The sequence below is a fragment of the Vitis vinifera genome, chromosome 15 (assembly GCF_030704535.1).
Source record: "Vitis vinifera cultivar Pinot Noir 40024 chromosome 15, ASM3070453v1".
Lineage (NCBI taxonomy): Eukaryota > Viridiplantae > Streptophyta > Magnoliopsida > Vitales > Vitaceae > Vitis > Vitis vinifera.
This window is the reverse complement of record NC_081819.1, coordinates 22,842,197-22,869,929: the sequence shown is the minus strand read 5'-3', so window position 1 is coordinate 22,869,929 and position 27,733 is coordinate 22,842,197. Positions and strand designations below refer to the sequence as shown.

The 27,733-nt window shown below is 35.2% G+C and overlaps 4 protein-coding genes and 1 non-coding gene across 8 annotated transcripts; 2 read left to right on the top strand and 3 right to left on the bottom strand.

Annotated features, from left to right (window-relative positions):
• Nucleotides 1–3,967: 3,967 nt before the first annotated feature.
• Nucleotides 3,968–10,104, bottom strand: LOC100255002 (large ribosomal subunit protein bL21c). Its single transcript, XM_002272259.3, has 5 exons — nt 9,724–10,104; nt 9,311–9,391; nt 4,713–4,814; nt 4,548–4,622; nt 3,968–4,330 (listed from the first exon to the last, which is right to left on the bottom strand). The coding sequence occupies exons 1-5, from the start codon at nt 10,021–10,023 to the stop codon at nt 4,259–4,261; spliced, it is 630 nt and encodes a 209-aa protein (XP_002272295.1). The 5' UTR covers nt 10,024–10,104; the 3' UTR covers nt 3,968–4,258.
• Nucleotides 10,105–11,463: 1,359 nt separating this feature from the next.
• Nucleotides 11,464–19,013, top strand: LOC100249852 (serine/threonine-protein kinase BSK3). Of its 4 annotated transcripts, none has more exons than XM_010663470.3 (11): nt 11,464–12,468; nt 12,953–13,078; nt 13,166–13,386; nt 13,997–14,132; nt 14,774–14,907; nt 14,999–15,104; nt 15,774–15,859; nt 16,511–16,699; nt 16,918–17,070; nt 17,646–17,759; nt 18,205–19,013. In XM_010663470.3, exons 2-11 carry the CDS (start codon nt 12,997–12,999, stop codon nt 18,457–18,459), a joined length of 1,476 nt encoding a protein of 491 aa, XP_010661772.1. In that variant the 5' UTR covers nt 11,464–12,468; nt 12,953–12,996; the 3' UTR covers nt 18,460–19,013. The 4 variants fall into 4 exon arrangements, with proteins under 4 accessions (XP_010661772.1, XP_059598983.1, XP_010661771.1 ...); XM_059743000.1 differs by having other exon boundaries at nt 11,506–12,468; nt 12,907–13,078; nt 13,160–13,386; XM_010663469.3 differs by having other exon boundaries at nt 11,507–12,468; nt 13,160–13,386.
• Nucleotides 19,014–19,621: 608 nt separating this feature from the next.
• TRNAC-GCA (transfer RNA cysteine (anticodon GCA)) lies at nt 19,622–19,693 on the bottom strand. The gene has a single exon. It is a non-coding gene; the product is annotated as a tRNA-Cys (tRNA).
• A 381-nt stretch (nt 19,694–20,074) lies between these two features.
• LOC100244723 (uncharacterized) lies at nt 20,075–24,236 on the bottom strand. Its single transcript, XM_002272600.4, has 3 exons — nt 23,888–24,236; nt 22,711–22,765; nt 20,075–20,737 (listed from the first exon to the last, which is right to left on the bottom strand). Exons 1-3 carry the CDS (start codon nt 24,089–24,091, stop codon nt 20,367–20,369), a joined length of 630 nt encoding a protein of 209 aa, XP_002272636.1. The 5' UTR covers nt 24,092–24,236; the 3' UTR covers nt 20,075–20,366.
• A 1,295-nt stretch (nt 24,237–25,531) lies between these two features.
• Nucleotides 25,532–27,707, top strand: LOC100267043 (uncharacterized). Its single transcript, XM_002272679.3, has 2 exons — nt 25,532–25,708; nt 27,374–27,707. The coding sequence occupies exons 1-2, from the start codon at nt 25,547–25,549 to the stop codon at nt 27,452–27,454; spliced, it is 243 nt and encodes an 80-aa protein (XP_002272715.1). The 5' UTR covers nt 25,532–25,546; the 3' UTR covers nt 27,455–27,707.
• Nucleotides 27,708–27,733: the final 26 nt, after the last annotated feature.

The following is a 27,733-nucleotide window of genomic DNA, read 5'->3' as shown; positions in this document are numbered from 1 at the left end:
GTGGATACATGGTAGGCATAGGCATAATAGAAATACCAGTGTGCTTGAGCATGACATGAGTAAAAAGAGTGGTGAGTTAGAGAGAGGAGTGGGCGTGGAGGTGGGTACGGAGGTTAGAAGGATGGTGAGAATTGAATGGGATTGATGGGTCATGTATGCATGTGGCGCGGATTGGTGGTATGGGGTGACCATGCATGCATGGGATTAAAGATGGAAGGGGATGAACATAGATGTAATGAATGGAAGGAAATGGGTTTGAGTGATGGAAAAAGATGCAGGTGATGGGTTAGTGATATGAGGAGAGAGAAAAGGTGGTGGGATGAATGGGGAGGCTTAGATAGGGGAACGGATAAGGAGGTTAGGTGGTTTGGTTTGCATGGTGCCCAGGCATGTGAGTGGATGATTTGAAGGAGCTTTTAGGCAGCCATATATGATGCAAAAGACGAGCTATGGGTTGGTAAGTGTGGTCACGGGTAGGGTGGTGGTGTAGAGAGAGAATGGTGATAATAGAAATGGATATGAAAGGTGTATTGAGTATGGGTGTGAGAGAGATGATCAGATTCGCATATTCTTATGAGCGTGAGTGGATGAATCTGAGGAGTTTTGGACAGCCATGCATGGGCGGAAACAGGTAATGGATTGGTGGAATGAGTAGAGAGGTTTAATCCAATGATGGTGAGTATAAGCATGGGTATGAAGTTAATTTCCACTTCTGAACGTGGTCCGTGTCATGTAGGAGTGAGGGTTAACCAGTGGGCATGATGAGGTTAGGTAGGTGTTGAAGGATGCAGGCATAGGGTTAATGGTATGGGTGATGAAGTACGTAAACTGGAAAAGTAATGGGATGAAGGTGACCAAGTGGAAAACTTCCATGCAGGTGGGAAATGATAGAGATAAGACGAGAGTGAATCCGATGGATGGTGGGGGTATTTGCATGATGGGAACAAAATATGGGTATGGTGGAATGAATTTGATGACAATGGGTATGAAAAATTGGAGAGAGGAAAGGTGGTGAGATGGATTGGGTAAGCTGGAAGAATGGAACAGAATCAGCCACAGTTAAAGGCGGCATAGCCTCACAGAGCACCCAGTTTTCATGACCTGACATGGCTCTAATCAAACTCTTTCCCTCAGCATCATGCGTGTGCGCATGGCCATCATATATACACAGCCTGCTAGTGCCGCACCCGCAGCTAGACCGCGGCTGGACCATGCAAATTCCGGTGTGCTTGGCAAGGATCTTCGTGTCATGGATCATAAAGCTGTAGATCAGTGGTTGCTGACCCATCATTTGAACCTTGCCGACCATGAACATTGCCAGAAACTTACGGAGACAACCCCTGATGAAAAACAAGGCATGAATTGCGCTGAACCAACCAAAGAACAATACAGCCCAAGTGATATATATTGTTACATGGATTCCCAGCAGCAACCCCCCTGAAAACTCCAGCACTGCCGCTGTGAATACCGTCTAACAAAACGTCAATACTCTTGACTTCACCAATGTCTTCATGCGCGGCAGCCAAGGCATTGCTGAATCCTCCAGTGAAGATAATGCTCAGACTCTTTTCAGACATCTCTGATTTTCTCCTCTAGGAACCAGCCTGCAACTCCTCTGAGACCCTCCCCCAGGAAAGAGACTTCTCCTCCAAGCAAACATCTCTCCCTCTCCAGCAGCTTCTTCCTCCTTTCTTCTTGGCTTTCATGCCGGTTCTCTCTCTAAAAAAAAACCATGTGGTAATAAAACCAGTCATCATACCACATCTCGTCCTTTCGTTGGCATCTATGAGCTTCCTTTAACACAAGCTTACTCGTCTTTGCTCTTTCATAAATTTCACCTCACGCAAGGTATTGGTGGAACAGTTACGAAGAAACAGAGCATCTCTTGGAGCAACAACAAATAGTGAAAGAAAAGAAAGAAAGAAAAATAGAAGAGAATGATAATCATGAAAGATAGAGAGCTAATGTAGTCTCAACCCAAGGTCAATCTATGGGCTCAAACTGGTGGGATGAAAGAGAAAATTAAATCAATTCATGCAATCCATGTACGTGATAACTTCAAATGAAGCCCAAGGGGATGAGACACTAACAGAGCAAGCATGTCCAAACAAGCAGATAGAACGATCAAAGGGTATATAAACGAAACAGAGATTGACAAAACCTATGCAGGACTATTGTTATCTCTGACCAAATGAAACAATCGGAACCCCAAGTAGCCAGAGAAGAAAATGAAAGAACCATGATAATGAAGATAAAGAGAGGTATACAGCAAACTTACCTGAGAATTCCTTCACACTTCTCGTCTGGCTAGAGGATCCCCTTATCCCTCAGCAAAACTCGTTCCTCCAGCTCTCAAAAGAAAAAAAAACCTCTCTTAACTTTCGTGTTTCTCTCTAGAGACCTCCTCTGTTTTCCTCCTTTCTCCCAGAAAAAACCCAAAAACCCCCCCTCTTCTCTCCCCTTTTTCTTTTCCTTTATCTAGCCTCCTGTTCGTGTCTTCCTCAGCAAGCCAACCTTCCCTTTCCTGTTCATCACATCAGCAAGCATGGGCTTGCAACCACTCTCTCTGCTGCTGCACGTCTCAAGCAGATGGCCTCCAACCTCAGCTAGGGGTCCCCTACTCCTTCTAACAATATCCTAAAAATTCAAGAAGAAAAGAAAGAAAAACAAACTCCCTCCGGGTTTTCTCTACCAAAGGGGGTCTACAACCACCTATAGCTTTTTCTAAATAGAAAAAATAACATATTAGTTTTTCTTTACTTTTTAATACTTAATAGAAATAAAATACTACAAAAAAAAAAATCAATCTAATATTTAACACTATTAAACATTAAAATTATATTTAGAATTAAGTAAAAAAAACAAACATCACCTTAGTTTTTTGTTGAAAGTAATTTACTTTTAAACTTTAGGTTGTTTGTTTTTTTTACTTTTTTATAATTTATTATAAATCTTTACTGAATAGAAAAAGTTAAAATATTTATGTGGTGTTTGTTTTTTTTATTTAATTCTAAATAGAACTTTAATGTTTAATAGTGTTAAATATTAGGTTATTTCTTTTTGTAGTATTTTATTTCTATTAAGTATTAAAAAATAAAGAAAAACTGATATGTTATTTTTTCTATTTAGAAAAAGTGAAAATTGAAAAGAATGATATGAATTTTTTATCTTTCCAAAAATGACCTATATTGACTACGAAAAAAAGAGTAAAAAAATATTAATTTAAATTTTATTTATTTTGTAAATCTCAATAAAATTTAATTTAATTTAATGATTTGGAAAAAAATACACCATTCTCCCAAAAAATAAAAATAAATTATTATTATTATTATTATTATTATTTAAAAATAAAAAATCTTGGTATATATATATATATATATATATATAATTATGTATGTAAAAAATAACAAAAAATATGTCAAAATAATTTTTTTTTAGATGATATATTTTTAGAATGTATTTTTTTTTTAAAAAAAATAGTTTTCTAAAAATAATAAATTTTCAGAATAATTATTAAAAAAAATTAAGATAAAAAAATTTGTCATGTGATAAAAAAATACTTAAAATAATTTTAAAGGGTATATTAATCTCTTCATATTTTATATCATTCTCATCAATTATGTAATTTTTATAGGTCAAATTTTAATTTTTGAAACCAATTAGATCCAAAACACAATTATCCCTTCAGTAGATCTTTCATCACATAAAAACTTCAATATCGTACCAAATCAATGTTATAGATTTTTATTTATTATTAATTAATTTTTTAATGAACATAAAATTTTATTACGATATGCAAAACAACACTTCACTTTATTTATTTATTTTTTAAAAAATAAAGGCAGTGAATTGGCACACTAACACATGTTGGGAAGTCACCATGCCTCCATCTTCTCATTACCGCAGGAATGAAATTGACACCACAAGTCATTTAAACACTATGAAGATGCATCCAACACACCAAAAATTGTAATGAAAGTTGTGTAAAACATAGAAATCAAATAATTCATACAAATTTTAAATTACACCAGCATTAGTGTTGGATGGTATCTAGGGTTCTTGCTGCTCACACCCTCCAACCCCCCACATGTGAAAACAGCACAAAATCAATCCTCTGCCCCCAAATAATTATGCCAAAATAATCCCACAAGGCTAAAGTTAAGGAAATTGCATACAAAATTTTCAACAAACTGCATGGAGAAGAAACAAGAGGGAAGAAATTTCGCTACAACCAGTGTGGTGTTACTGTTTGGAAGTCCTATGAATCAAGGGTAACAGCTGGGGAGTCTTGATAGCCCGTGATGCCCGTAATCCTTATCCGTGTGTTTGGCTGTTTAGTTAAATCACCATAAGATAGTGAGACAATCATAAAGCACATGCATAGTTTTAAAAGGCTTTAGGCACACCTTTAACAACTATGAGCTTATGCTTGTTTCTAAGCGCATATTACTTATATTCACTAGCATGGTTTTTGATAGAATCGCCACTATTGTACTCATGCAATCAATTCTAAATGTAATGGCCAATCTGAAGCAAAATTGTAATACCTGTCGATGACCGATGTTTCTGCGATAGTTCTTTTTCTTCTTGTACTTGAAGACCATGACTTTAGGATTTAATCCCTGAAAGGAAAGATTATGGGTGATGACCCAGGTCAATGTATAAGAATGAACAGAAAATCAAGTCAAAAGAATCTCAAGTCAGTGAACCACCTGCTCTTCAACTACAGCATGCACAGCAGCATTTGGAACCACTGGTTTTCCAATGTAAGTACTTGTTTTGGTGCCGACAAGCAACACCCTGTTCAGGATAATCTGCACAAAAACAATTTCAAACACAGAAACTGAGAAACAGAGTAATAAATTATGTAAAAATCAGAGTAAATAAGAAGTAACTTTTCCAGTTCTGTGAATCGAAGAACTAGCATTCTTGAATATTGTAAGAATGGTCACATTGACTATATAGTACCATAGAGGGCTCTTGTTAATAAAGCAATATCTCATTAGACAAAATCAGCTAGCAGGACTGGCTTGCAACATTGCTATGTTAGCCATGATGATCAAAATGCCTAGGTGGAGTCTTGGACTGACTGATAACCTGAGTGTGATTAGCACAATCTACATTACACCCTACATATTTTATACTTATCACCAATTATATCAACATTTTGAATCAATCATTGGGCATAAACAGAGAAGAATTATCATAAGAAAACCACCTCTGATAGATTCTATGAGCAACATGGACATATAAGGAAAAGGGAAAAGAAAGGCACTGTGGAGGATTTGGGATGAATATGGTAAGAACATCTATCTAGATTCATGTATAATCACAATTAAAATGGAACCATGGAATGACATTTAGCATGCATTTTGGCATTCACATGAGTAAATCAGTTCAGGACAAAGGTAACATGATGAAAGCATAGGCCACAGCTTACATAACAAACTTGCCAAACTTCTTAAGCATAAACACCATATTCGACGGCAAATGAGAAAACTGCAGTTCTTAATGAACCCTGCTTGCAATAGCCTCTCAACCTGGCGCTAGTTAACCATCCAATGTCCCTCAGAACGTCCTTTGCTTCTAATGCACCAGGAGATGGTTGGGATCCACATGCATGATGATCCATAGTAGTCTATCCCTGGCATGCCTCAATGCAGAGAGATCACTGTTATCATGCAAAGGTGGAAGAGAATTGCATCAAATCTTCTTCTTCTTGATGCCCTAATAACAAACCAAGCCAACTTAGACAACAGTTTCTGATTCATCAGCCCCAATCCACACTAGCTCAAGCTCCATTATTGTTGGTGACTCCCTAGGCACCCCTTTACCTCTTTCGTGCCAGAATCTTGCTGTAATAGCTATTTGAGCTCTAAAAACAGGTGGTCGTTCTACTTCAGCCCTCTTCTTAGGAGCTCAAATACTAACTCTGTAACACCTTGTAGCGACCTAGTCCCCTACAATCCCCATTACACCCTCAGGATACAGGACCGCTGGCATGTGGCAAATCCAAGCTCTGCCCATGATGAAATTATAAGGAAATGGGGTGTCCAAAAAGATGAAAGGAATTATGTGCATCACTACATGCAAACTCTCCCCACTTGCTTGAAGTCAAATGTTTCTTTTCTATCCCCTTATCTCAAAATCCACCATAAAACAGACATTTGTTGAACTCTCAATGTCTACCAATACCCTTCTCAACGGTTAAAGATCTAAAGGTTTACTACTAAAGCAACTTCCTCTAGGTGATCCAAGTAGTTTAGCTCCTAGTCCAACCGATGATCTTCCCGGTCAAAAAATGGCACCCATGAGGTGTCAGGCTCAGAAACCATGGACCATAAAGGAAACCTTGAGAAAATTTTGAGAGACTTCCACAGGGAAGAGATCACACACAATTTATTGTTCATGGCAAGGGATATGACCAGCCTATTAACCACAAATGTCCAGAGTTAGTTGCATCTGGTTAGAGAGGCTCAACCAATTCCTTGATTTTGGTAGATATTTCACTTAATTTGTAGAAACCATTAAAGAGCGTCTGGACTAGTTGCTGCTGCGGTTCTTGGAAGACTTAAGTCATTTACCAATTGCCTTTTGATCAGATGCATGTAAGGATTATCCCCATGCTCTGATTTCTCATTTCTGACTAGAGAGCTTGGAATCAGAAGGCCTCAAAGCTGGTGTCTTAGACCCTATAGTTAGAACTTGGATGCTCAGTGTTTGCACTAGGACAATTGTCTGGGCTGAGTGATGCTCAGAATTTGGGTGAACTGTCAAAGATCCGAGTCAGGGTTGATATGCCTTATACCTTCATTCCAGCCGATACGGGTTTGATGCTTGTCATCCCACTTCAACCGGCCTCCAGTTTTACCCACCAAACTAAAACCCTCAAACCAATACCAAAGAGCACTTTGGTGGGAAAGCCAAACTCAACAATTGAGATGCACCAAATCCATTTTAGTCCCCCAAGCTCCCAACTTGGGTTGCATTTTAGCATTGGGGTATTGTCTCAAGGGTGACATGTTTGATGAAGTACAGGATAGCATCTAGTGACAACAATTTTTTAGGGAAACATTCATTCTTTCCCATAAGAGAAGCGACAAGGGGACTGGTGTACAAGAGAAATTTGATAAAAATGATTTTTTAGGAGTAGAATTAGAGTTCTGGGTGGTTTCTAATGGTTTAGCATATGTTTTCGATAAGCAAATAAGAAGAATGTATCTAAAAAATGCCAAATAAACAATGGTTTGCAGCCATGTTCACAGGTAAGTGTACAAGGTGAATCAAAGGCTTAACAACAAGAACAACACAAGCATAAAACTTATTCCCTTTAGAAATCAATAAAATCTACAAAGAAAGCATCGATGAGGTTGGGGAAACACTGCACCAAGAAAAAAAATTTAGAAAAAACCAAAAAATAAAGATTTTCGCCAACAATTACAAACCTTCCTCGCCCCCAAAAACATCTATTATTGCGTTCTTTCCATATGCACCCCAATCAAACACAAAGGGCTTAGCCTCCAAAACCTCCCCTAGCTCCTTTCATTAAGGCTTCCAAGATAACCTACCACCAACTACTTTAAAAACTAGTGCAGCACCCAAAAAATTTCAAATGGCAAGACAACCAAGGCCCACAAATTGCTCTCCACCTCATCTACCATCATTGGTTTGATCCATACTATTATTTATCCTTGCTTGATCAATAATATTATCATCCTTAACTTTGAGTTCTTGGGTTTAGTGCTGTTATCATTTTGGCCCTTATTTGCTCAAACACTGTATCATGTATGATTCTTGTTTTGTGAGCATCAAGTTGCTAGTTGGATGATAACTTTGAGAAGAATCAACCAAAACTTGGACTGCTGAACTTATCTCAAGCTTCTTTTTACTGTGATGAGGAATCAGGACATCAAGGCCAAAATTTGGCAAAAACCAAAAGATCCCTAGCCTTTAACTAAGAGACTTCCAGCAGGACTCTTACATACATTTAAGAAATGCCATCATTTTGGTGATCACATCATCATTCAAGAAGGTCTAAAATTTTAATAAGAACTTTATAGTTGTTACCGTGAAGGTAAAATTGCCTCTCTTTTTTTTATAAGTACCATGAAAGTAAAATTGCTTAAAAAACATATAAGTTTTAAAAAAAGAGAACTCTCTCTTATATTAGAACTGTTGTAGGATCTTTTAAAATCTAATGCCACAGTATGGAATTAGGTTAAGATTGTCTTTGCATTGGTTTAAGAACTAAAGGTGAGAAGGAATACAAAAAACAAGGATGTTGACAGTTCAGTATGTAGATTTTGTGTAAAGGAGAAAAACAGTGACATAATTGCAGAGGAACTAAGAGAAATGAAGAAGTGTTTGAGGGAGAGATGTAAGCATTCATGCCTTCAAACAAATAGTTAGGCTCCAAATTCTTAATTTAAGATTCACAAACTCAAGAATGATTATGAACCCATTTATAGACTGTAAATTGTATAGTGATTAGTCATGACTCTTGAATCAAGCTAATGATTACCATTAACTAAGAAAAAATTTAAAAAAAAATAAAATAGTACAAGAGGCACTTGAAAGGACTATTAGAGGGGAGGAAGGAAGCACCGATAACAAATCCTCATTGCTACAGAAATACCAATAATAACTTTCTACAGTAGAGGGAATGGTAAGAGAACATAACTCACTATGTCAGAGGGAATAGTAGCCACCATAATTACTTCCAGTAGAACCACTTCCTAAAATCTAATTCTCTTACTTGGAAACTTATGAATACCGACCACCCAGTTCATTAATAATAAAACTAATAAGTAAACCTCCATCTTGATAATTCTGGCAGAAAATATATTCCATCAAAGCACATGTAGCATCGTTTGCTTCTAGTAACATCCTCCTCAAAAGGATGCCAGGAAGAGTTTGAGCCATATATTTGCCAAACAAGTGACACATACCAATTCGTGCCGGAAATCTACCCGGATCCAAAAGTGTCTAAATTTATTGATTTTCATTATACTTTAGCAGCATACTTCATTCAGATATTCTAATTATCTATTCCGACTGCCCTGAAGTTAAGCAAATCCTATAACATTTGCCAAAAGCCATATGAACAAAAATCAAACAGTTGAAGAGCAAGATTCCCAGAAAATATTATTACTAAACTTAATCTTTTGTTATAGATTTAAACATGAATACAAAAGCTATATCTGCAACCACAACACTGAAAAAACACAAAATCAAGGATTAAAACAGGTGTTCTATTTCGAAGGCCTGAGAAAACTTCAGAACATCAGAAAAACTGATGTTAAATCCTTACCTTATCATTGACATCAGCACCTTTGAGCCTCTGAGTATAGATATACCGACCAGGGAAAACAATGTATTGGCGAGACCCAATCTAAACAAGGCGAGAACACAACAATTCAGATCATAATACTGTTGATACATTAAAAAAGAAAAAGAAAGTCATCTGGGTAACCAAAATTAACTCCAAAAATAAGCAGAATTGTCCCAAAAAATGAACATTCATACATTTGTCCATCTGGGAACCAAAAGTCACCCAGAACCACGCACAATCACCAAAATTATCATCTGGGTAACAACAATTATCACCCAAAAACACACCCATTAGTTAAAACTTCTTTGTAATACAAAATTCCCCCCGAAACACACATTACCAACAAAACAGTCCGAGATGCGCAGGAAAAGGCGCATTTCCTACGTCCTCACCATAACCACAGCAAAAATCTCCTCGCGCTTAGGCAGTTCGGGCGGCGGCTCTTCGACCACTTGGAGAGCTTCGGAATTAGGTTCACTAGACTCCACTTCGATGACTGACGGTTCGAATTCGGATGATTTGGGAAGGGGAGAAGGCGGCCGTCTTGAAGAGAGAGTAAGACTGTGAGGAGAAAGAAAGCCAAAATTGGAGAAAGAAAGAGTCTTTTTTGGTGCTGAGGATTTGTGCTTGAGGGAGAGTGTTGCAGTGGGTGTGAGAGAAGAGGAGAAGAAGGCAAGTGTTGCGGAAGCCATTCCTTGTTTGCTTTGGCCTCAGAGCCCTCTCCTCTCTACTTCAATTCCATGTTGTTGGCTTCGTTTTCAGGCTTATCCTATCTTGCTTTTTTTTTTCTTTTATTATTTTTTAACATATCATATGAGTTTACATTTTCTAATTTAATTTTTATTATATATATTTTTTTCCCTAGTTTTTTTTTTTATCATAAGTTATATATAAAAAAATTATTTTGTTTCACTAAGACCTGTTCTCCAAAATAAATAAATTTTAAAAACTATTTTATAATATTTCATACAACTAATATTTATAATCCGAAATGTTTTTAAATTATTTTTCATATTTTTAAAAATAAATTTTATATAATAATTTTTTTTCAATTATTTTTCATACTTATAATTATTTTTTGAAACAACAGTAAAAAAATTCAAAAAAATATTTTTTGAATATTCTTTCTTTTTTTTTAAATAAAAAATTATTTACTACTTTTTTATTGTCAGACGTATTTTTTATTATAGAAATTAAATATTTGAAAACAATTACCAAATGCCCATTATTCTATAATCAAATATGAATAAATCTATTCCATGAAATGTACACTAATTGGTATTGACAATTTTTAGTATGAAATTTTTAAAAAAATTTTCCCAAATTTATTTTGGATTTGTATAATGAAGATTTAGTAAACTACATATGAATGTTCTTTCATTCACTTAATCTTAACGGAAATAAGGATTACAAATGCAGTCTTAAGATAAGAAGAGAAAATATCATTGCTTTCAATCCTTTATAACAATATAAAAAAAATATTGAAACAAGGTTTAAATTGTGGGAATATCTATCATAAATTTATTGCTTAACCCTATTCAAAAATTTTGATTTAGGTTCGAATTCAATTGAAACAACTATTACTTCTAATTATATGTATAAATAGATAAATGATTAATTTCACTCAAATCATTTAAGTTTAGAATAAATATATTAAATTATATCTTATTTCAAATTGCATGGGTTAGTATCTTTTGTGAATATATTTTATTTATGATATTTACTTTTTAGATAATAAAATTTTTTATTTTTAAAAATTGTTAAATATATATGTATAAAATATTTATATTGTCGATACTTTCAAAATTTTAAATAAGTATATTTACATCAAATCTAATGGATGGTTTGTAAAATTAAACTTCTAGAATTGAAGTTAGATTGAACCATATATATTTAAATTAAAACAAAATCCAAATATATATATTTTAAAATTATTTAATTATATATATATATATATATATATAAGAAAAGAAAAATAATTGTTAACTTTAGATCTATTTTATTTATTATTATTTTGTCTTATATTTTTATTTTCAATCTATTTATGGGATTTATTTGAAAAATTAGGCCGAGAAAAGGAAAAATCTTCTCATCATTAAAGTTAACCGCCCTTTTTCCCCACATTTTATGTTCACCCTTTTTCCCTCAGTCGAAACGGGGCTTTGAATTTAAAACGGTTGATTCTTTGAATCAAGCGATTCAATCAGGAAGAAATACACTTGTCCAAATGGGTTGGTACTTACAGAAAGCAGAGAATCAATTCGGCGCCGTTGGGTAAACACCCAAAAGAAAATCATAATTAAAGGAAGCAAAATTTCAAATGATTACAGGCGAGGGTGTGGGGGCAGACCAGAATGATGAAAAAGTCTTCTCTCTCTTTTTCTCAATTTATTGCTTCTTTCTCATTCTCTCCAACCCACAAAACCCCCCTTCTCCCCATTCCCCATTCCCATTGGCGGTGCCTCCAATTCTTTAATAAACCCCAAATAAACCACTTAATTAATTAATATTCCTCAATTATCACTCTCGCAACTACTACTATTATTTTTTTTCCATTAATATAATATCCAAATTTTCAAACCACAATCGTGACATGTCGGTGATAATTGTTCCGCAGATCTGCTCACCCTGAACTGGTCTCCCTCTGTTCTTCATAATTATTCTCTCTCAGTTCATTTGCCTCGATGAGGATCTCCATTACTCAATTGGGTTTCCCAAGAAACGTGGTTTTTTTTTGTTAATTCATAGTTTTTACTCGATTTGATTGAAGCATATGGTGGGTTTTGTTTATTTTTGGTTTTTAAGGTTGTGATGCGAGAAAGGGTGTGTTTTGGTGGAATCGAGAACTGGGTTTAGAGTTGTCAATCTGATTTTTCTTGATTTTTGGAGCGGAAATGTGGATCTTGAATAATCTTTATCGAGGAATATTGGTTTGATTGAAAGGTTATTCTTTTTCTTATTGGCTCAAGTGTCCTCGATTAGGGTTTTGCGTTTTTTTTTTCTTGGGAATATTGATGCGAAAAGTGAGGTGAGTTTGGGTGAATTTCTGGGTAGTTGTTTTTGGAATCTGGTTTGGTCCGGTTTTTGTAGTTTCAGCATCACTCAGTTGGCCCAGGAGTGGAGAATCGTTCCAAAAGGTAACTCTTTCCATTGAAATGCAGTAGAATCATGATTACATCCCCCAAAAGTAGTAGAATTTTGATTTCTTATTTCTGATTTAATCAAAATATATTAACTAAGATTTGAGTCTGATAATAACATAACTTGCTATTTTGTTAATTAATAGAAAAATGGGAGTTTTGATGTCATGAGTGAATTTTGCTAATATGATGATTCCATTCAAATGTTATTTACTTGAAAACAAATTTTCCATTAGTTGGAAGATGGAGTCCTGATCGAGTTTCTGAGTTAATTAGGGTTTTAATTAACAGAACTGTTCAATTTAGTTCTAGGCATTATGGTGAGTAAATTGAATGGAAATTAAATTTAATTTCTAACTAGCTGTGAGCTTTTCTAACCAGTTTAGAAGATTGTAATGCAATTTGAAATCAAAACTGAATGTCTGTGAAGCACAGAAGGATGAATCTGTAACCGATGATGGAGTTGTTTTGCTATGTGCAGCCTTGAGGAGATTTTTTCATTTAGGTTCTGATCTCCGATTTGACATGGGGTGTCAGTGCTCAAAACTCGCACCATGTTGCTGGGATTCACAATTCAAGGGGTCGGTTCTTGAGGCTCCTGATGTTGGTGAGTTGAACAATTTCAGGTGTCGTTCTTGTTTTTTCTAAGAATGAGGAGAAGGTTGTGCTTGATGGACTGTTATGTTAGATGCAGATAATGGGGAGAAGAGCGAGGTTGATTACTTGCCTGTATTCTGTGAATACACATTCGAGCAGCTTAAGAATGCCACATCTGGTTTTGCCGTAGAGAACATCGTGTCTGAGCATGGAGAAAAGGCTCCGAACGTTGTGTATAAAGGGAAGCTAGAGAACCAGAGGAGAATTGCTGTCAAGCGCTTTAACAGAGTGGCTTGGCCTGATGCCCGACAATTCTCGGTAAAGGAATTCCTTCTTTCCAATAACCCTCATGCCAAACCCAACCCCCCTCCCCTCTTCCTTTTTGTTTCTCTTCTTCATTTCAGGAGTTCTTAAATTGGTTGGCTGGATCTTGGTCTTGTTGGTTCACCACATATCTAATTGACTGACTGCATAATTGTCATCTGCCTTTTGCATTCAAGATCCATTCAACTCCCTCAACTACTCCCTACCTCTTTACTGCAACCATACATACATCCAAAGCTTTTAATTTTGGTTTCAAACATCATGTTCTTTGTCTGCTTGTATCTGAAATATATCCTTTCTGCATAGTTTCTCAATGTTCAACTATGAAATATATCCTAATATCACACAATGCATTTATTTTTGTCCTCTTGGCGTTCAATAAAAGACTGTTGAATTATTGTGGCATTTATTTTTTGTCCTCTTCGCATTCAATAAAAGACTGTTGAATTATTGTGTGTTTGTTCTTTCTATGCCTTCAATCAACCAACTTCATTATATTCATCCATATTTTGCATAAAGGTCCATCCTAATTTTCGCTGTCCTTCTTCACAAAAGTTCCAAACCTTATGACTGAACTTTGACAGTTTTTCCTTTGCAACCTTAGGAAGAAGCAAGAGCAGTTGGTCAGCTCCGCAACCATAGATTGGCAAATTTGCTTGGTTGTTGTTGTGAGGATAATGAAAGGTTGCTGGTGGCGGAATATATGCCCAATGAAACACTTGCAAAACACCTTTTCCATTGTAAGTTTTTGGTACAGGAATAACTGTTGTAAAGCTCTCAATGGTTCTTTAGCATGTGTTAGAAGATGTTTTTTAACCTTTGCACTTGTTCCTGATGTATCTAAAATGCTCTTGTTTTTTATGCTAATCTATCATCCATCCATTCTTGGGCAGCCAGCCTATTAAATGTCTGCACTTAGAACTGGATGTGAATGGAATCTGTCCTAGTAAGTTACTGTTGGTTTGTCGATGGCATTTAGTTAGAAGACTACATTGCAGACATGCCTTTTCCATGAACCACTGCACCAGTATCCTTTTTCTTTTTCTTTTTCTTTTTTTTGAACAACTTTTGAAATGTTTCCATATTATATCGTGCTGTTGTAGTTTCATTAAGGGAATCCATGTTGACATTTTCAAAATAAGTGTTAATATGGGCTCCGTATTAGGTTCTTGAGAGAGGGGTGCTGATGTGCTTTATAGATTACTTGTGTTCATGAGGGCGGGGGAAGAGGGGGGTGTGTGTATATGTGAGGAGGGGGTTTGGGTGGGTGGTTTCTTTTTTTAGCAGTCGAGTTTGCATTGATATATTTAGCAGGATATATCTATTAATGAGTTTGTATCCTGCTATTATATGGGATACTTATAATACTTCCTTGAATCAGGGGAAACTCAACCTATGAAATGGGCAATGCGGTTAAGGGTGGTTCTACATCTTGCCCAAGCTTTAGAATATTGTACAGGCAGAGGGCGTGCCCTTTACCATGACCTTAATGCTTATAGAATTTTGTTCGATGAGGTAAATATTTTTTCATTCCCTTAAATTTGGAATCCTTTTTGCTTGTTAGATTCTATATGCATTCCTCTATTTATGTACTAGAATTTTGCAGGATGGTAATCCTAGACTCTCTTGCTTTGGCCTGATGAAAAATAGTAGGGATGGAAAAAGTTATAGTACGAATCTGGCGTTTACTCCTCCTGAGTATTTGAGAACTGGTATGTACCTCTTATTGAAATAATTTTAATTTTATGTCAAAAAGTATTTGTTTTAAGGTTCCTATGTATATATCTTGCAATTCAATTTGAGGGAAAAGTGAGAGGTTTTTGGATTTAGCTCTGATGGTTTCCTCAAATCGTTTGTCTTGGGTCTTCAGCTGTGGAAGGATTTTGGAAAAGCTCATGGACTTTCATTATTGATGTTGCTTGTTTGATTCATCTCCCTCTTAACTGCCTTACCTGATGATTTGATTTTTAACTACCAGAATAAAAGAATTTTTTTTTTCAGGCATAAAAATAAATTCCAAAGAATTGATGCTTTATTTTTTAGTACTGTTTGGGATTTTATCATTGTGATGCAAAAGCTTTTGATAGCTGTCCCTGCCAACTGTACTCCTTAGGGTGTAGATTGCTTATGAAGTCCCAGGGTTGCAGGATTCTGTTAATGTTTACTTATTTGTTGTATTTCAATTATACCTGAAAAACCTTTGGTTGTTCATATTCTTCTGAATGATGTAATGTAATAATGTTGACTCTGTGCCTCATAATTATTTCACATCATTTATTATGATTTGATGTAGAGTCTGTATCAGATATAATATAGGAATAATATATGGTATTTTGTAATCTAACTAATTTTTGCTTCATATGCTTGTTTTTGTTCTATAGGAAGAGTAACACCAGAAAGTGTAATATATAGCTTCGGCACTCTTTTGCTTGACCTGCTCAGTGGAAAGCATATCCCTCCCAGCCATGTAAGTACTTGTTTCTTGCCTAGTGGCATTCTTATGAAGCATACTTTATCTGTTCTGCAGTCGGATTGCTTGAGTTGGATTGGAATCAAGGTGTAGTTAGGCAAAAAGCCTTGTTGATTTGAACTTGATGATGCATAATTAAAATGTTGGAATTCTTTTGATCTCTCTTTCTTCAATGAGTTGTATAAATTTAATTGGTGGATGCAAATAGCATAAATTGAAAATTCTTTTAGTGGCTGGAATTTTGTCTTATAATTTTGTGGGAGGCCTTCTACTTATTATGGTAATTGTTTTCACACTGAAAATACAAGATGGTGGTGTAATATGGAAACAGAGCTATGGTTACCAAAATAACATAGAAGACCAGTATTTTCTTTGATAAATCCCAAAATTCCCTTATCCATGATAATTGTAACGAACAACATCTTGACTCATTAGAACTTCCAATAGCACTTGTTGCAAAATTAGCATAGCATTTGCAATTTTTTGTCACAAAGTTTCTAATTAGGGCCTATTTTTCGCAATTGATATCTTCCCTCAATATACACGACTAGTGCAAATGTTATTTTGTGCTTCAATGTTTCTTTTGGGGTTATAGAGTTGACCTTTTTATTTATGATTTACATCTAATGCTTGAATAATTTGAATCAGGCCCTTGATCTGATACGAGACAGGAATCTGCAGATGCTGACAGATTCCTGCTTGGAAGGACAGTTTACTAATGATGATGGAACTGAGTTAGTACGGTTAGCTTCCCGATGTTTACAATATGAACCTCGAGAACGGCCAAATCCGAAGTCATTGGTGGCTGCTTTGACTCCTCTTCAGAAGGAAACCGAGGTCAGTTTTCTTTTGTTTCTCTAGTTAGATGGCATTGCATTTTCAAGTGGAAACTTGGGAAGCATGACTAAACTGTTTCTGAATCTTATATGTATGTATGAATGCATGTTAATGGCTCTCCCTTTCTCAAAATCAAAGGCTTCAATTTATATTGTGTGTATTTATTGCTTTTTTTTTAAAATTTTTTTTTGTGAATTTGATCTTTTCCACCTAAGCAGGTTCCTTCCCATGTATTAATGGGGATTCCGCACAGTGCTTCATTCTCTCCCCTATCCCCACTTGGTGAAGCTTGCTCAAGAATGGACTTGACTGCCATACATGAGATCCTAGAGAGTGTTGGGTACAAAGATGACGAAGGAATGACAAATGAGGTTAGGATACATTACATTATGAAAAATTTACTTAGTAGGTCTCACTGTTGTTTCATGGTTAGTCTTGTTGCATCATTTAGTCATAGTTGTTCATCAAAAAATGCAAAATGCAAAAAAGAAAAATTATTTGTAGATCCTGTTCCTTATTTACAGTATTTTCCTGGCAATGACTCTGTCTTTCAAACTTCATCTACAACTTCAATTAGAATTTTCCTTCGTCTCTGGGAATTCATGGGTTTAGCTGTTAAACCTTGTAGTAGTTTGTTGGTGTTCTTCTGCTACTTTTTTCCTTCCTAAATTTTCTATGTTGTGTAAGCTGGAATGTGGCTCTGAGAGTCTCTTCCCTGAGCTTTAATGATGGCAACCGCTTGAGTGATGGTTCCGGATTGCATACTTTATAGAATGTTTATGATTTAATGTTTACATTACATTCATTTTTTTTTTCCTGGATGACCTGTATGCAGTTACAAATAGTAGTGTGGCATATAGTTATATCTGGAAGCAGCTACAAACAGGATCTTACCTACACATTTTCCTTTCTACTTCTACTTACACATTGCTTTGCAACACTGCAGCTTTCGTTCCAAATGTGGACTGATCAAATGCAGGAGACATTAAATTCTAAGAAAAAAGGTGATGCTGCTTTCCGGCAAAAGGATTTCAGAGCTGCCATTGACTGTTATACACAGGTTAGTTTCTGTCTATGCCATGTTTGCCACCCTTTTTATTGTTCACTTCTACATGCAATTTGCAGTTATCTTTTTTTCTCTATATTTTCTTCTTTCCTTTCTGTATTTTCCTATTTTCGGGTGGGGATTGGTTTACAATTGCTGGCATTGCATTTTGTTTTCATTTTGAGAAATGACCCCGATGATTTTAGTTTGCAACAGTAGCTATCTTATATGGATGGACGCTCATAGAAGGATATAGGCATTTACATGATAAAATTATGTCAACAAAATTAACTTGTTATTTGGTTTGGAATCCCATTGAAACCTTGAAACCATACTTTGTGTCATTATTTCCTTACGGTTCTTTTCTAAGTGGAAGTGTGAATTAGTTCTTGCCTCTCTCCCTAGTTTGGCTACAAGTAGCATTTAGAATTGTGCTGATGGTTTCTTCTCTGATTTGCAGTTCATTGATGTTGGAACCATGGTTTCTCCAACGGTTTGTGCACGCCGTAGCTTGTGTTATCTCATGAGTGACATGCCTCAAGAAGCTCTCAACGATGCAATGCAAGCCCAAGTCATTTCCCCAGTATGGCACATCGCGTCATATCTGCAAGCTGCTGCCCTTACGGGACTTGGAATGGAAAATGAAGCACAAGCTGCCCTCAAGGACGGTACCACTCTTGAAGCCCAGAGGAACACCCCTTCTGGACAAAAGTGAAAAGCTTGTGCACGTCTGTAAATTTCCCTCATTTTTCTCATTTGTATCGCTCCTGGGGAGACAACTGCATGGCATGGATTCAAGGTTTCAACTTCTGGGCAGATCGACCAAAGCTTCATTCATTTCCATAACAGTCAAAAACGACACTCCAAATTCTTATTCAACCATGAGGTCAAGGGTGTCACAGGTATGAAGAATTCTTAGGAAAACAAGATTTGGATGGTTGCAGGTTTCGGCCATTTTTTCTCTGGGCATATAGGGTGTCTTTCTGAAAATTTGTTTTTCCATTTTCTTGGGTTTGATCAACTGTGCATGAAAACGATACGAAGGATTTTTCAGCCACCTCAATTGAAGAATAGTGAGACAACAGATGGAACGGGGGAGGCAAGAATTTGTTCACAAGCTTGTAATTTGTGTACAGAAACTATTGCCTGGTTTGTTTTTTGGTGATGTGAAATTGAGTGTTGCAGACATCAAATACTGATTCATCCTCTTCTTCTCTCCTACTCTTGCTATAATAGCTTGCTGTTATAATAGTTGGTGATTTCCAGAAATTTTAGCAGATCATTCAGGACTCTCGTTCAACTTCTGTCTCTTAAGAGGTTATATTTCAACAAAAACAGAAATGGGATGTGATCAATGGTCATGCATTATCATATTGGTTGTGAGACATGTTTATACATTGTCATGGACAAGCAATGATGATATTTAGGGGAAATATTGATAATGATGAAAATTTAAAAAGAAAGTATGATATAGGAATTTTGAAAAAAATAAAAGATTGTATGTTGACACTTGACATTAATGCCTCAAAATGAAGTTACAACTTACAAGACGCTATAAATACTTTGATTTTTTTTTTCTCAGTTTATTATAAATAAAAAAATTTATGTGACATTTGTTAGGAAGGATATCTTCTCTTTCAATATTACCTCTAAATTAGAGATATTTTGATAAAAATATCATGGATATTTTACCCTAGGTCCATTTTTCCATGAAATTCAAACCTAAAACCAGGGAAAGAGAAAAATTATGTCAAATCCTTTTCATTGAAATTCATATAGAATCACATAAGCCATGTAGGGAAACAAAAAAACTAGTGAGCACTCTTTTTCAAAAAACAAAAATGACCCAAAAATATAGAAGACGTCACAAATAAGAAAGGGCCCAACCGGGTTCGAACCGGTGACCTCTTGATCTGCAGTCAAATGCTCTACCACTGAGCTATGGACCCTTGATGGTTTAAACAAGTGAAGATTTAAAATATTACCTCTTGTTTCTAAACTATGTGATATGAAGATTGGCAAAGATGCTGCCAATTACCTTCCAACTTCAAGAGATCAAGGTGATCTAATGATCATATACGTTTAATCATGGTAAAACAAATGAGACATTCAAAAACAACCCATTGATTCTTAACTAAACCAAATCCTTTCCTGTCCTTTTTTTTCCTCTTTGGTGTTATTCAAGAACATTCCCAGTAACCCTTTTCTTCAAACCTGATGATGATTCAGTTTTCATAATGTATCCTGCCATCTGATATGGTTCGAGAGTGCTTCAACTTCCTATTACCATATAACAGAGTACAGGATTTTATAGCTTTTACAGAAGCATAAAACAAAAAGCAAGATCCATTTTTCAACACTCTTAAAATACTACAACAGGAATACCATGTATTGTCATCCAAAGGCATGTACACATTTCAATCCCCCATTTCGTTCAACTCTTTTTTCAAGCAAGATAAATATCAGACTAATAGAAATGAGTCTAAAGTAAATGGTCTCTATGAAAGCCAGCTGCATTATCATCATCTTCAATCAGGCTGGTGGGGAGGGACGGAGAGGGAGAATTAGCAGAATGTGAATTCACTTTTGGTCAGGCCACAGTGCTGAGGGAAGAAAGAGGAGTTACTTTGCAGCAGCTCGAAAAGTCTCTTTTGTAACACCATAGTAAGCAGGTTTGCTGCCAGGGAATGTGATGAAATTCCAGCCGAAAGCCGATCCTCCTACAACATATGTTCCCTGAGCCCAGCCATCTTCAGGTCGTTGCTTCTCAGAGAGATTTGCTGTTGGAAAAGGCATATCTTCAGATGGTTTTGCAAATGCGCAGTCTGGTACTGACTGCTCTGCCTGCTTAACATCTTGGTGTCGCTCATGGGGCTTTTGTCCATCCTTGTTTTCACTTAATGTTGGCTGAGCTTCTGGCACATTTTTACACTTCCCTATGGAGACTGTTTCTGCTGTCATCTGTTTGTATAGATCCATCAGAACCTTCAGCTCTGCAAATTGAAAGTTGAATGGGCATATATGGCTTCAGCAACCAAAGGAAAAGAGCAGTGATATCACAGACTAGGTTCTATCAATTCTTTGATCTGGCTCCAAGTCATTGGCACAACAACAAAGGCCAATAAGCATGGAGCTGGATATTGTTGTTTTATGGTCCTGTTTGGATTAGTATCAGAGAAGTCAAGAAGCTCTTGATAAGAGCTTTCATACCCTTTTGGATGGCCTGAAGCCATGTATTAGATTAATGGCTCCTTTTGACATGACTTTCAGTATAATTATCATGCAAAGAGCAGTTGTAGGAAAACTGTAACTGTTTGTAAATGAGGTAATCAAGATCCTGATGATCCTAGATTCAAATTTGACTTGGCTGACCAATTTGTTCAAGAACCTTTACAAGCTTGGGACCTGGCTTGCCCAAAAGCTGTGAACCTAATCCTTCTACTCTGTGAAGCTCATGATTGCTTTTTGCACTCTAGCTTCACAGAGGAGAAGGATTAGGTTCACAGCTTTTGGGCAAGCCAGGTCCCAAGCTTGTAAAGGTTCTTGAACAAATTGGTCAGCCAAGTCAAATTTGAATCTAGGATCATCAAGCAAGCCAAAATGAATAAATCTTCATTTTTATACACCATTATGAATTGAGATCTTGAAGAATAGGCTTCACATGGTCTGTGAAAGACAAGAAACCAAGTAATCAAGAAAACCATTTGAATTGAAAATAAACTTTATCAAAAAAAGAAGATGAAAAAAAGAAAAAGAAAAAGAAACTACGTGAGCTGAATCTAGCAAATGAAATAAACATCAAAACATATTTAAGTTCCCGAGAAGCAAATGTTGTGAAATTCTGCAAGAGAAAAACTTCACTACAGAACATTCATATTCAGCTCAATGAGGCTAATCCCATCCTATGTCACATGGATTCAAGTATGGGTGTTGATTTTCAGTGCAAGTCTAAGTGTATGATCCTTCACAACTCAAAGTTTAGGATACAAGGATTCTGCTGAAAAATTATCTAGAATGATACTTGGATATGATATTATAAAGGAACAAATCAATTAGAAGTCAATTAGACTCAAAAAATAACAAATCCTTGATGACAAAAATTCATTTTCTTTTCTCTTTATTTTTAAAAAATAAAAAAAAATCAAAATAGTGAATATCCAAAGCAAAATAGAAGTATCTAACAAGGACCCCACACCCATACCCTTCTCATGTTATGCTGACACAGGTACATTGGGTGAAGTTGAAGAGTCCGAGTATCAGAGATCCCATCTACTTTTGTTTAGTTACATGAATCAGCTAAAAAAAAAGATTGAGAATGGGTTTGTTCATACCTTTAGCAGTAAGAAAGTAAATTTGAGCAAGATAAATGAGGTTGCATTGCAGAAATTATGAGATTAGTAAGAATCTGACATGTTAAAAAAAAACCAAACCAACCCCATCATCCTACATAACCCCCCAAGCAAGCCAAAATGGAAAGAAAAAAAAACAAGAAGAGACACACGATATCTAACCTTGCAGGGTTTTTTTTCTGGAAAAGTTAAAAGATAAGGCTCTGAGGTGCCTCTAATTTTTCATATGAACTGAGAATTTCTACTCATAATCTATACACAAAGTGATTTGACATGCCAATCAGTGTTACAAGATGAGATGCCCAACATGGCGGCACCACAATGAATTTTAGTAGGTTTGGCCCAAAATGATGCCAGGGCTAGATACATCTCATTGTTCCCAAATGGCAAAAACACAATACAATAGGAGTGCCACTTTTAGAAAGATAATAACCTTAATCTAAAGTCATAAAGAGAACTGTACAACACCCGCTTCAGAGTTTCCACAAAGAATTGACATTTGAGTAAGATGAACACTGAAGCATACCAACATAGAAAGAATATTTGCAATGAGGATATATGGTATATTTACTCATTTAAACATGTGAAAGACAAAAGATGCATCTCAGAGAGCTTACGTTCTCGAATTTCATTGGCTGCCTTGCAATTCCGAAAGTCAGGGGAACGGAGAACCTTCACAACAAGCAAATTTTAGAACCTTCATGCAACAACATAAACTACATAATATATCAAGCAATGAAAAAATTCAATGCACTAATATAGTGAGAATGTAAAAAACACATCTGTTATTAGTAAACATGAACAAAATGCACCATTGATTTTGTTTTTTTATTGGTCATTACAATATGACAATCTTGAAAATGATGCCATGAGACTAAAACCGATCTCAACATAGAGAACCTTCAGCCGAAACAGAGATGATGACCTTTAAGATTCTAGGCTTTGCTCAAGATTTAAAGTCCTTTTGATGTCTGGAGAGAGTACATCTGTAAATGGTCATAGAAAAATTCCTTGATCATCATGGTTGCAGCACAAGGCTACAGACACTCTGTTGATAACAATTTAAATCTTCTCTCAAAGCAAGGAACATGACTTCTTTATTTTTTTTTAGATATGCCGCTTTGCAGCAATTGACCAGAGATCAGCTTTTGAGCTTTGATGCAAATTCTTCAATAACAAAGTTTGCCATATAAAAATGAAATTCAATCTTGCACAACAGCATTGTTACATTTCTTTACCAATTTCATTTCCATTTTCCACCAAGGCAATAGGCAGTAATATTCGCAATTGTCATTTCCATCAGAACTCAGTCCCTTAAAACTGATAAAGCAATTGACTGGAACGAAATGAGAACTGCAAAAACACTACTCAATGTTGAACATTGTAAAGTAAATTCTGAGATAATTAATTCTATCAAGGAAGATTATGTCAAGCACTACAAGCCTCACAAATTTTCCCCCTTTTAGGATCCAGTCAACAAGATCTTAAACTCCATATAAACCCTAATACTTCCAAACCCATGTCACCTAACTCCAACACCTTTACAAAAACAATACTGAAAAATGATTAATTTGATCTCAAAACCTAGTTAATTTTCTAAAAATGCCCACCATACACAAACCCAGAAATGAAATCAACAAATTCTTCAAAACCAGTACAAATCATGAACAGTAATGCTTGTTTATTAATGGGTCTGAACCCTACATCCCCATACATGAAACCTAGAAAACCTCAAAACTAGCACAAGCTTTGAATGAATTATAGCTAAAGTTAAATGGCGTTTGAACAGTATACCTCAATGAAATGAGGACGAAGATCTTTAACAACAGCTCTCGTCTTGAAGTACTTAGAGTTTTGGATGCTGACATTACTGTCGAGTGACCTCTTCTTGGTCTTTTGAGGGAGAGAAGTAGGAGGCTGAGGAGGTGGAGGAGGGAGGTTTTGGGGAGCGTTTGGAGGTGGGGTTGGGTTGGTTTGAGCTGGGTTTGGTTCTTCCATTCCTGGGTCTGGACTGTGGAAGTGGGTTTGGGGAGTTACAGTTGTGGCTTGCGGGTACAGAGGAGGAAGACAGGGAAAGGAGGTGTTTGGTTACAAGTCGGAGGTTGATATGGAAAACATATTATATAGAAGGAAGCTAATCCTCTGTTTGGTTAATTATTTTCAAGTAATAAATTGACACCTTGGAAGTTAAAAAAAAAAAAGGGGAAATAAAATATTTACTTATTTTATAATTAGGATTACATCTTCTCAAATAAATACAAAAATTCAGAAAATATTTAAAAGATAATTAAATCTTATTACCGTTTTCAAAAACCATTTTTAAAAACAATTTTTGAAAATAGTTTTTAAAAGCAATTTTGAATTACTTTTAGGAATAGAATTCAAATGTAAAACTAGATTTATGTAAAAGTTCTCAAACTATTTTTATTTTTTTAATTATTCCTTTAACTATTTTAAAAATATATATTTCAAAATTATTTAAAAACACGACCTATTTTAAAATAAGTTGTTAAAAATTGTTTTAAACCATTATTAATCATGTTTTTCTGAAGCATATTCAAATAAATTGTTAATTTTTTTTCTTCCTCAAATTTTAAAAAAGGGTAAATACATTTTACCCCCCTTTAACATATTTACATTTTGCTACCTTATATTCAAAACCCGATATTTTACCTTTTAAATATCAAATATTTTGCCCTCAATTACAAACCCTTCGATAAAATTACAAAAGAGATTGATCACTTTAGTTGAAACACTAGCATAAAATGGGGGAAAATCAACTTTGAATTAATAATCTTAAAATGAAAATTTTTAAATGCCTTTAAATATAATAGTTGTCATTTTTGATTTTTATATTTTTATTTTAGAGAAATATTTATATGATTATTCGTGATTTTCATATGAAATTGTAAAATATAATGACTTTGAACTTGGGTAATAAATGTTTTTTATGCATTTCAATTATTTTTCTTTACATTTTAACATTATTTTTTTACTTAATAAATTATTTATTAACTTTTTAATAAGTTTATAGGTAAAGTGTTGCATTTTAATAAATCAGAAGAATAAAGTGTTGAGTTTTGAATATGTGAAGTAAAGTATAAAACATGACAAAAATTGAGAGCCATTTTAAAAATGAAAATTTGATTAATTTATTTGATACTTCTCAAATTAATATAATAAGATATCTTGTGAAACTTTTTTAAAATTATTTTATTTTTAATCTTCATGTAAAATAAAGCAAGAAATGAGGTGACAATTTTACATCAATTTCTATTTTGTATTTTTGTTTTTAAAATAAAAATTAAAACTATTTTTAGACAATTTTTAATTTTAAAACGTTATAACTTTCTCCGTTTCCGAAGCATCCCTGAAAAGGTTCCACCGTTTCAATATTTACCAAAACGCAGCGTTTTGATACGCGCCGTACGAGGATGCTAACAGCTTCCCAAAATGTTCTACTCCCATCTCCCAGAGAGCAGTAAGCAGAAGAGTATCCTGATGAATCCAAGAACGGACAAGCTTGTGAGGAGAACAACAATGGTGGCTACTGCCACTGCTTCATATTTTCTCCTTACTGCTGATTACGGTGCCGAACCCAATGCTCTTGACCCTGTAAGTTTACATATTTTTATGTATTTTCAAAATTTTCCTATTTTTTCTGGGGATTATTAGGTGGAATTGGGGTAGAAATGGGGCATTTCGCAATTTGTTTGAAGTTTCTGATATGGGCTTTCCCTGATTTGTCGTGTCTCTTTACGTTTGAAAGCCACTGATTTACTTCTGTGATGTACAGATTCTTTGCTGATATTATTTTTTGATGGGGTTGCTCCAATATCTGATAATTCTTTGCAAATATGGGGGCTTTTTTATGTTGGGTTTGTGGAATATTGCTAATTAGTTGTTTGATTGCTTTTGTATTGTGTGGATGAGTTGCTAGGTTTTCATTGTTTGGGAAGATGAGTTTGAATTTGTTCTTCTTCGATTTCGATTGATATGCACTTTCTAGTTTCCGGGTTTACTTGATATGATTGTTTTCCCAATTGGATCTTCTCTCCATCTCTCTCCTTTAAGCCATGTTGATCCTCTTCTTATTCTTTTTTCTTCTTTTTCCCCGTTTCTGCTGGTGACTTACACTTCTCAATCTTTGTCAAGATTTCTCTGAGAGTATTGGATTAGTAGGAGTTGTGAATGAAGTGCTATTGGTTTCTTTTACTATGGGAAGATGTGATTCTCAGGTTTGATGGATCATTGAAAATTATGAAAATTATGAACAAATGACAGATATCATATTTTACATGGTTTGTTGGGATTCTGGGATATTGTTTTCGAATTCTCTCCTGAAATCATACTGTTATTTTTTGGGGGAAAAAATCACCATGGCCCCCTTCCACTACAAAATTGACCATCTTGCACTCTTCCCTGATGCACAAAAATAAAGTCCTATTTTAAGAATATGGTAATAACCAAAGCTTATAATTTTTACCCAACCTTAATTTGATTGAAATCTTAGCTCAAGTTCAATCTATTTATTCCCAGAATAATATGGTCTGCAAGTTTTCATTTACAAGCCTACTCACCTGGAAGCAAAACTTATAACTTATGAGACCTTTTCAGATCATTGTGCAGTGTTTGCTAGGGCTTTTTAGGACCCAATCTTATATAGAGTTCAATTCACAAGCACAAGATTTTCTGGAACCCCCAGAAAATGATAGTGTTAGATTTTAGCTTCCAGGAAGAATGACTTGTAATGTCAACCTAAGTTATTTTTAATAAAAAGCAGTATCCGGTTTTCTTGAATGAGAAAATTTGAAAATGATGACATAGTATAAGACATGATATTCTTACATAACACTGATTTGGACCTTGAGAAATAGCCTTTTATCTCCTCTCAGGAATCATATCTTGTGTGTTCTTCTAGCAGTCACATGAGTATTAATTGGATGATCTAGAAATCCAGCTTATAAGCTTAGTAATATTGGAATGTCAACTCCCATGAAGTTCTCTCCTGTTACATATGTGCTCATTTTTCAGGAAGAGTATGAGCAAGGAGTCAGCTTTGTGAAACATCTGTATGAGCAGTTTCATGTTATATAGCAGACTTGCTAACATGTAGAAGCTTCTTGAAAACCTATGGAGATCTACATTTTAGTATACAACTTGCACCACTGCACTTTTTAGTTATTGGTTGTTGTAAATATTTGTTGTTTTACCATTAATGATTACCAATTATTTTGATATGCCTTATTGAGTTCTGATGGCATTGACTTGCAATCACAGATTAAGAATGCTATTCATTCAGCAGAGCGTTCTGTAAAAGAGTTCATCTTTGGGTCAGAAAAGGACTCCCCAGGAAAGTGACAGGAAGCTGGGCTCCAACAGTGCGAAGTAATATCCATATCTTTTGAACGAACAGCCTTTGTATAGGCAGAGTGCTTTCAATTAAGGTTTTTATAATCTGGCTGAGTTCGGATATTTGCAGTGTGAAACTATGTTCTTTTCAGGGGATTACTTTGTTGACTTCTTGCTCAGTTTCTCACTTTGATGAGAACATTAGAAGTTAAATGAATGATGTACTTACTACTTGTGAAATGTATATATATATTTTGCATTATGGTTCTTTATCCCTTCATAACAAAG

Bases quoted from the DNA above. Each gene is read 5' to 3' on its own strand.
- LOC100255002 (XM_002272259.3), bottom strand. From the start codon at position 10,023: ATGGCTTCCGCAACACTTGCCTTCTTCTCCTCTTCTCTCACACCCACT. The intron at 4,815-9,310 runs GTAAGGATTTAA...GTTTTTGTGCAG, and splicing joins GTGCTGATGTCAATGATAAG to ATTATCCTGAACAGGGTGTT. The intron at 4,331-4,547 runs GTATTACAATTT...TTAACTAAACAG, and splicing joins GAAACATCGGTCATCGACAG to CCAAACACACGGATAAGGAT.
- LOC100249852 (XM_059743000.1), top strand. From the start codon at position 12,997: ATGGGGTGTCAGTGCTCAAAACTCGCACCATGTTGCTGGGATTCACAA. The intron at 13,387-13,996 runs GTAAAGGAATTC...TTGCAACCTTAG, and splicing joins CTGATGCCCGACAATTCTCG to GAAGAAGCAAGAGCAGTTGG. The intron at 15,105-15,773 runs GTATGTACCTCT...TTTGTTCTATAG, and splicing joins TCCTGAGTATTTGAGAACTG to GAAGAGTAACACCAGAAAGT.
- LOC100244723 (XM_002272600.4), bottom strand. From the start codon at position 24,091: ATGGAAGAACCAAACCCAGCTCAAACCAACCCAACCCCACCTCCAAAC. The intron at 22,766-23,887 runs GTATACTGTTCA...CTTGTTGTGAAG, and splicing joins TTCGTCCTCATTTCATTGAG to GTTCTCCGTTCCCCTGACTT. The intron at 20,738-22,710 runs GTAAGCTCTCTG...TTCAATTTGCAG, and splicing joins AGCCAATGAAATTCGAGAAC to AGCTGAAGGTTCTGATGGAT.
- LOC100267043 (XM_002272679.3), top strand. From the start codon at position 25,547: ATGTTCTACTCCCATCTCCCAGAGAGCAGTAAGCAGAAGAGTATCCTG. The intron at 25,709-27,373 runs GTAAGTTTACAT...TTGCAATCACAG, and splicing joins AACCCAATGCTCTTGACCCT to ATTAAGAATGCTATTCATTC.